General features: G+C 31.5%; 1 protein-coding gene across 1 annotated transcript; it reads left to right on the top strand.

The window, feature by feature from the left end:
• The first annotated feature begins 1,907 nt into the window (after positions 1 to 1,907).
• On the top strand, positions 1,908 to 7,879 carry LOC134716862 (collagen alpha-6(VI) chain-like). Its single transcript, XM_063579874.1, has 5 exons — positions 1,908 to 2,078; positions 2,821 to 2,830; positions 4,389 to 4,982; positions 5,615 to 5,647; positions 6,855 to 7,879. The coding sequence occupies exons 1-5, from the start codon at positions 1,908 to 1,910 to the stop codon at positions 7,382 to 7,384; spliced, it is 1,338 nt and encodes a 445-aa protein (XP_063435944.1). The 3' UTR covers positions 7,385 to 7,879.
• Positions 7,880 to 9,234: the final 1,355 nt, after the last annotated feature.

The following is a 9,234-nucleotide window of genomic DNA, read 5'->3' as shown; positions in this document are numbered from 1 at the left end:
ACTAACAATATATATGATAGTGTTTAAAACAAAATTTTCTTTCAATGGGTCTTTTTACTTAAAATGTCACCATTTCTTCCGAAGAACTATATTTCCATTATGCATTGAACATTGTCAACATTTCGAAGTTTCCTTAGACTTGTAACTTCTAAGTAAATCAAGATAGGGCTATTCATCTTTTGAAAAATGACTGCATTTTTCATGAATATGTTAAGTAAAAAGACTCAGTTTAGAAAATTTTGTTTTAAAGCACTAACAAATGATTTCCCTATGAGGGATTGCTACTCATTTGAGGAATAGCTCCCCATTTGGTTGGTTGTCCCCAACCTGTTTCCGGGTCTGGTTAAAGGTGGAACAGAAGTATTTACTTTCTAGGGACTAATTTGCTTTTTGTACCCTACTTAAATTAATGTATCTGAAAACTGTGATTCGACAAAAAAAAACATCTACTGAACATATTTCCAAAGTTGCCGTATGAATCATGTGTAGAAAAACATGATATTATTTCATTCGAGCGAAATGCTTTTTTGAGAATTTTTCAATGTTTTGTAATACCTACATGATAAAAGACATGAAAGTGCTAGTGGCCTTAGGTTTAAAAAGATAGCAAAACACATATACATATTCACATTTATTTCTGAGTTCTGTAGTAAGAATACTTCAGTTAACTGTGTATGTAGGTTCTGGGTCAGTGTTAGAAAGTTGTTAACATTCTACAAAAGGTTATCATTATTCCATATGTGCCAGGAAATACTACACTTCCACCTATAGTAATGTTACCAATTTGGCTTAGGGAGGTTTGGTTAAAGACGTTTATTCTAAAGGTTGGAAACCATTAAATGAAAAGTAAAATCACAAAAATACTGAACTTAGAGGAAAATCATTTCGGAAAGTCTATAATGACATGGCAAAATTAAAATACAAAACGCATCAAAAACGAATGGACAAGAACTGTCATATTCCTGACTTGGTACAGGCATTTTCGAATGTAGAAAATGGTGGATTAAACCTGGTTCTATAGTGCTAACACTCTCACTTTGATGACAGTCTTATCAAATTCCGTTATATTTAAAATGATGCGTTTACTAAACATACACAATAAATAAAATAGTCAAAATATGGGAACAGCAGTCATCATCGTATAACAATTTTAAAAGGAACAATAATGCCCAATTAAGTTGTTATAACATTTAAAACAAAACAAAACACATTGTTTGGTATTGTTTCAACCTTTTGATCAAGTGTTCCCTAAATTTGAGTTTCCAACCCTTGAAATGAATTTTGTACACGAGACGCTTCCAGAAACACCTTATTTGAGATCAATCATGTCAAACTTCAATTAAATGGCAGCACTCCTTTTGCGCCAATAACTGTTTTTCAGGGGTATCATTTGCGCCATATTTTTTCTTCTTCAAATGTATCAATTGGGCCAGTTTTCGGAACTCATTTGCGCCAATTTACCTGAACACATATTGATCGTACATATTAATGATTAATATATATGGATTCAGGAATGGACATTACATTTCACTTTTATATTGCCTTTTGCCTTCCAAATCAGGTGACTGTTATAGAAAAATGGTTTCTTTGCTTAAGGAATGTTGTGAAAGGTTTAATTTTCAAAATGAATGTTGCATATATGAATGTAGATTTTGAGAAGAGAAAGAGTTTTTCCAATGAATTATCGTCAAGGCATGTCGTTTTCACCTTGGCAAGGCATGGTGGCGTAAAATACAAAATCTTCGACTAGCAAAAGAGTATAAAATAAGTTGGCAGTCATGTGAGCAAGTGGTTACACCATTTTTCGAGATAAGCTTTGCTGAACCCAGATGAAGTAGGTGATTGCTTTGCTAAAGATTTGATACAGGATATGCCAAAAGACAAGAAAATAGAAGCGTTCGCAGATTATGTTTTTGGTCACATATGTAGTTGACAGTGCTTTGTTCCCACCATCCATATTGGCCGAAATACCATCTACCGCAAGACGGACTGATATTGGAGCAGAGGCATTCAACAAGAATTATAATGAACTCCTTTACTCATCCCACCCTTCCATGTTTGTGTTTGTGGACAATATAGTAAAATTTCAAGCTACAACTTACATTAAATTGAGAAATGCAAATGAAAACTGCCTGTCCCAAGCCCGGATAAAGGAGAAGAGAAGTCATCTTTATTTAAATTGGCGCCATCGTATATTTTATCTTTGGCGCTAATGATACCATGAAATTTTTAAAACGGGTTGCGCAAACGTAGCATTGGAAAAAAAAGTTGTGTCGCAAAAGGACGCATTTTTTGCGCAAACGGATCTCTTCCAATTAAATCATTTTATTTTCCGAGCTGCGCTTGAAACAATATCCAATTTCAGCTTCAAATTTAAAGAAAATTTATTTATTCTATTTGAAAATTAAAAGGAAAAAATAGAATAAAGTGTTATGTAAAATACAATAACAAAATTCAGAGCAATTGTAAGTCTTTAACTTATAAACAATTTAACATTTTAAGTGAATTTAATAAATCAGTTATTGCATTTGTATATATATTTTGCATATCATTGTGCTGATGTGCATTATTTGCACAAATATTAGATATTATTTTGAGATAAATTAGTTAATTAATATATGAGAGAATCTACCGAATTAGACTGTTTACCGGGTTTGTAATAATATGAGCAACACGACGGGTGTCACATGTGAAGCAGGATCTGCTCACCCTTCTGGAGCACTTGATATCACTCACAGTTTGTGGTAGGGTTCGTGTTGCTTTAGTCTTTAGTTTTATATGTTGTGTCTTGTGTACTATTATTTTTATTTTTATTTTTAGCCATGGCATTGTCAGTTTCTTTTCGATCGATGAGTTTGGGTGTCCCTCTGGTATCTTCACCCCTCTTCAAATAGTCTCTAATTGCGAAAATATTGTTATTTATGAACTATGGAATATTTGCCTAATTTTTCTTGAAATACCAAGTTTTGCTAAATGATTACATTATCATCATTTCAAATACTGTCAGGAAAAACCCATCACCCTTGATATATTTCTGTTTGGAAAAGTGTAAGATATATTGTAGGTATATAAATATCCGTATATATTTGTTTAATTTTCTAAAATACGTTCTTATCAGCTCGTAAACGATATAATTCGTTTTCGGATTTTCCAATAGTTTGACCTCAATCATTCCTGAATATTATATACTTTTATTGTCCTAATGGGGTCTCGTGTTCAGTGGAATTTATTTTGTACATGATGTAACCCCTTTTAAGAAGAAACTGATTTTTTGTGGAATCAACAGAAAGAATAAAAATAAAAGCACTTCTTTCACTGATAAAAAAACCCCGCTCGGATGAAATGTTCATTGTCAAGTTTTGTTTGACCTCTTTATATAATTTTTCAATGTGAAATATGAAGGCAGTCATGATTATCTTAAATATTAACTTCTTTAAGAAGCGTGTCCTTTGTTAAAAAAACAGATCCCGTCTTCATATTCTGGGCAACCCATATTTAAGCCCGGTTTCGTAGGGTTTTGTTCTGCCTTTTTGTTAATGTTTTTATTATATTAGTTTTCTTTTTTGTCATAGTTCTTATTCAATTTTCCTTTCAATTAATACATTTATGTTTTTCCCGGTATCTCCATTGTCCGAAGTTTAAATTTGCATGTACTTTTTTTAGTTTTTTTAGGTTTTTTTAGTTTTTTTAGTTGCTTTCTTGTTTTGTTCTAGTGTTAGATAATGTGCACGTCTATATATTTAATTTCAGATTGCTTCTTGTTTTCATTTTGGTAAGTGATTAAATATATAAATAAAGATCCTTAACGAAGGAAATGTCAAGCACATTTTAGATTGAATTTTAGTTAAAAGAATACATATTAATCAAAATCTTTTAGCAAACAACGCTTTCTTTTTGGGTATCTAATAGAATTGTCTGATCATATTATATCAGAATCAAGCCTGTATTTTATCAATAACAAAAGACAATATGACATATTTATTAAAAATGTTTTGAATTCTAATGAGATTATTAAAAAAAACGTAATGTATTTGAATTTATGAAATATTCTTGTTGTCTCTTTGACATATTCTAAATTTTCATTTTCAATTTGATTTGATATAGGTTTAGAAAGAACACTCAGAAAGATTTATTTTGATATTTATTTTATAACTTAATATTGTAATAAATAGTTTATTTTGAAATGCTACATTCATATGAATGAAATCAAACTCTTTTTGACGAATTAGTTAAACCATACCATCTTAACTAGCCAAGGTTTACGATTCAGTTCCCTTCTCTACCACAGAGAGAAGGGAAGTGGATCGTAACCATTTCATAGCGAAGATGACTCCATGCAGAATTTCAGTGAATTCTATACCAAATATTTTTTTAATTGATATTTACAGTTCTGTCTTACAAAGATACAGATTACTGTAGAAGAAGTCCAATTGCTGATATAGTATTCGCACTCGATTCCTCTGCGAGCATTCATCGGGACCAATTCCGTCAACAATTGCAATTTGTTGAGCAAGTAGTTGATAAGTTTCCAATATCAAAAAATGAAGTGAGAGTCGGTCTTTTAACATTTAGCTACCATGTATATCCAGCCTTCAATCTCAATAAATATGTTGATAAAAAATCATTAAAACATGGCATCAAGAGAGTTGCCTATGTCGGGGAAGGAACCCATACTGCTGAAGCTATCGCATACGCACGTGACATAATGTTTTCTGCACAAAATGGAGGACGGAAGCTTGCACCAGATATTTTAATTTTAATAACGGACGGAATATCAGAAAATAAAACAGCAACAATTTATGAGTCGAAAATGTTAAAACAAAAAGGAGTCAAAACTATCGTGATTGGTGTGAGCAGTGGTGTCGACAGATTTGAACTACAGGCTATAGCAAGTACACCATCGTCAAGATTTGTGTTCAGTGTTGACAACTTTGGAAGTTTGAAAACAATAATTGATGATTTAACGTACAAAACATGCAAAGGTCTGTTACTATTTATTCATAGATACCGAGAAAAAAGAAACAATATCAAACTAACGAACAAAATGTTAGAAAATTGGTCTCTACTTAAAAAACAATTGCTACTGATTCATCAACTAAATCAAAATGACTGACCCGTCACAACATAGGAAAATGAAATTTGGAATATATCACAACTGTATGGTTTATTTTTCTATTTCAAATCAATTTGCTTTTAAGTTGAAACCAATCCTAAGAATATCGTCTCAACGTTTTTCAATCAATTAATTAATAACAGAATATTTTGTGTTTGCCCTTTCTCTTCTCAAAACAGTGCACTGTTGTTTTCGGTTCTAGATGTCTTCAGGGATTAGTATAAGATGACAATTTTTATTGCAGAATGTATGCCAGGAAAAACGACAACTACACAACTACACATTTGTAATACCTTTCTATTGGGCTTTGATTGATTTAATTTGTGTTAATTTGATGAACAAAATACAGATTTAATAGGGCTTCAAATAAATAGCGGTCACCTAAAATGAAAATTTTGTTTTAAGAATCATTTCAAATCTCATAAAAAGGCTGCCTTATCACCCAAGTCATCATATACCCCTCTACTGCTATTTATAGAATCTTATATTATTCTATTGTAGAATCAAAGCAAGCAAATATAAAGAAAGACCGAGGTGAGTCTTGTATAACGATGCAAATGTTTTTTAAAAAGGCTGTTAAAATGCCGGTTATACCTGTTTTAAATGCGTGTATTTTGACATTTTTGACATTCTAAATGTTGCGTTCATGGTGAATATCAGGCACTAAATGGGAATAGATCATGCACACAAAAAAACCTACAAAACTAATGATTTTGATGCACAAATGATATTTAAAGGCAACAGTAGTAAACCGGTGTTCAAATAGTTATCAAAGGTACCAGGATTATAAGTTAGTAAACCAGACGCGCGTTTCGTCTACATAAGACTCATCAGTGACGCTTATACCAAATTATTTATAAAGCCAAACAAGTACAAACTTGAACCAGAACATACAATCATTTTAACAGCCAATATTACAGAATTATCCTTATCTGTATTAAATCAACTTTGTCTTTCTTCTCTTATTGCATTTTGCTGTGAGTAAAAACAAAAACAAACCAAATTCATAAATTAACTTCTTTGATTTTGTGCTATCTATAATAGTAGGTATTATTACCAGGTACACTCGATTAAACTTTGAATTTTATATGTCGGTTTACAATTAAAAACTACCCTTTTGTTGTAATAGCCTATGTCACGAATAGTGTCAAAAATGTGATTGTGCTATCTGGTTTCTATTAATAAGTAATACTATGAATGACGGAGGTTTGGGATATACGTCAATTGATAAACAACCTAAACAAATGAAACACAAAATGTCAGAACGAGGTCGTCATTCGATCTTCAACAATAGGCAAGTGTTTACACGCTATTTCATGGTCTATTTTTCCTATCAATGCATGCACCATATCCGATAAGAAACCACTGACTAGCTCATAACTCGGTTAAAGAAAATGAAAATCTAGTGGAGTCAAACTTTGTTATAAGAAGAGGATTTAGCACACTTATTTGTTAGTTAGAAGACAGTTGATTATGTGCACTTATTTGTTTTTGCGAAGAAACATGATTTAGCAGACTTGTTTGTTGTTTAGACCTAGGAAGTTTAGCGCACTAATACTATTTGTCATTCAGAAGAAAGATAATTTTTTTTAAGAAATTTGATTTAGCACACATATTTGTTATTTCAGGAGAAAGATGTTTACGCACAGTTATTTGTTATATCTGGAAAAAGATGTTTTAGCACACTTGTTTGTTATTTAAGGATTAATACATGTTTTAGCCCAACTATTTGTTATTTCAGGAGAAAGGAAACAACTTTTATCCCGTCTAACTTTTGTCTATGATCAGGTTACTACTGCCAACGTTGATAAAGAGCTGCGAAAAAGTATAGCCCTGATGGCAAAAAATATTGATGTTCACAAAACAAAGATGGTCTTTTCTTTACTGAATCAACCTGATGTAACAACGCCGCAAAGAAGACACATGTTCTTAAATAATCTGCAACCAGGCATAACAAAATCAAGAAGACTGCGAAAACTGATAAAATCCTTATACACAAGCCTATTTGCTTTTCCAAGAGAACAAACACAAACAGTTGTAGTTTTCCTGTATGGGAAACATCTTCAAAACAACAGGATTTTTGAAGAACTGAAACGTGTCTCAAGTATTTCTGAATTATACGTAGTAAAACTTTCACGAACATTTTATTACAAAGAAAATGAGTTATGTCCCTTCAATCGACATTGTGTTTATACAGTCGACAAAAAGATGTCAATAAACGATATTCTTGGATCGATAAAACAGCAAATTTGTTTGCAAGAAAGGTGCTAGCTATTCTGTGGCTTTTTGTATTCACTTTCATCAATTCGAAGCATTTGTTTTCCAGTCATATTTTATTTGTTATTTATCTAATGCATGGCTTTCCATAGATCTTTACTTTTGAATATTAATCGAATCTTGATACCAGGAAAGCTCCTAGATAGAGTTTTATAAAAAAAATTATCATTTCAGAAAACAAACTATAGTATTTATTTTCTAGTGTTATATGTCGATTTTTAATACGGCATTATTATTTTTTCCGAAAAATATTGTTCCGCAAAAGAAAGATACCTATAGTTAATAACATATTGGCCAGTGAAACAGCCCTCAGCGCAACGTACTTCTCTGAATAACAGCTACCAGTTCAAATGACATGAATTTCGTTAAGTAAAAAAAATGGAGCAGATTTTCCCATCTAAAGATAGCAAGAAAACAAACCGAATCTCACCAATCGGTGCACAATTAACAAAGTTCATAAATTTACTGAACATGTTTTGTAGCTGTATTATTCTTAATTAGATGTGACGGTGCTGGTAAACCCTTTTTGTAAGACTACATAAAGTATAGCAAAATTAGATACAGTGACAAATCCATGTATCGAGATCAACATAATCGTTTATAGACCTTTATACCACCCCATTAAATCAAACGAATAATGAATGATAGATTCAATTAAATAGTTGAAAAGACCGAAATAGACAGAAAAATTTAACATAATTACATGTCTTTTCCTACATACTTTGTTGTAAATGAAATTGATTACTAGTTTAAAATTAATACTATAAAGTTCGGAAGAAATTTCAAACCGTCCTTCATACTTAATATGCGTTAGACCCTTTACCTCTCTCTTAATTGAATCTAATCTAATAAATGTTTGTAGAGTAGACAATGTAAAGATAATTGAATTGTTAAAATTGAAGACGAATGTACCAAGAATAACATCGTTAGATTGAAAAAAAGGAAAAAATACCGTGGTTTGTTATGAAAAGAAATGAAGATACATCACTCTCTGTAACACTTCATATCTTCACAAAGGCTAAAGAAAAAGCGGCCTTTTTAATCCAATTAAAAGTGTGTATGAGTTTGTTAAATTTCATATTGACGGCACTCAATAAGAGTATTCCGCATGTCTCTCTCATCCGCAGTTTACATATCTAACATGACTGTTTACACACCGAAATAAAAATCAAAATGTAATATCCTCTCCCTGATTTGTAAATACTACGATTATAGATCGATTGATTTGTGATTGATTTGCGTCGCATCAGCACAAAAAGGCTTTATTGCGGCGGTCATGAATATATAGAGAGATATCAGGGATCAACTTATTTTCTATAACAACCTATCCACACCAAAGAAGCAATTGCGGTTGACATAATTTCTTTATCTCTAATCTTTGTTTTAACTCTCCAAAGATATCAGACTGCCATTGCTTTGATAGTTGTTTGTCTATCATGAGGAATGATCGACATCAACTATACGTTCAATGCAAGACAGGTAATACATAACATATTGATAAGATCCAGATGTAAACAAAATATATGAAGTAATATGATATTTTATTGTTATAATATTTGATATAATAGTTATATAAAACACATGTTGTGTTAGGCTCTGATCCTGTCTATAACGTTATAGTATGGTATTAGTTTTCTGTTTTGCTTTTTCCAATCATATTGTGTTGTAAAATGATGCCTTTTATGGGTTCTTGATTAGATTAAAAAAAAATCTTATCTTATCTTATCTTATTGATAGGAGCATGCATCTAATCATCCTTTTGTAATTTAAATACCTTTGTTTGAAATGATTGTATGTGTAGGAAACTCCTTATAATCAGTGTTTACTGTTTATGTACATAGTTG

This window comes from Mytilus trossulus, chromosome 4 (assembly GCF_036588685.1).
Source record: "Mytilus trossulus isolate FHL-02 chromosome 4, PNRI_Mtr1.1.1.hap1, whole genome shotgun sequence".
In the NCBI taxonomy this organism is placed as follows: Eukaryota; Metazoa; Mollusca; class Bivalvia; order Mytilida; family Mytilidae; genus Mytilus; species Mytilus trossulus.
The sequence above is the reverse complement of the archived record's forward strand: the minus strand, read 5'-3'. Positions and strand labels throughout refer to the sequence as shown.

Excerpts from the sequence above, each read along its gene's own strand:
- LOC134716862 (XM_063579874.1), top strand. The coding sequence starts at position 1,908 with ATGTTTTTGGTCACATATGTAGTTGACAGTGCTTTGTTCCCACCATCC. Across the intron at positions 4,983-5,614 it reads AACGTACAAAACATGCAAAG|AATCAAAGCAAGCAAATATA; the intron begins GTCTGTTACTAT and ends ATTCTATTGTAG. Across the intron at positions 5,648-6,854 it reads AAATATAAAGAAAGACCGAG|GAGAAAGGAAACAACTTTTA; the intron begins GTGAGTCTTGTA and ends TTGTTATTTCAG.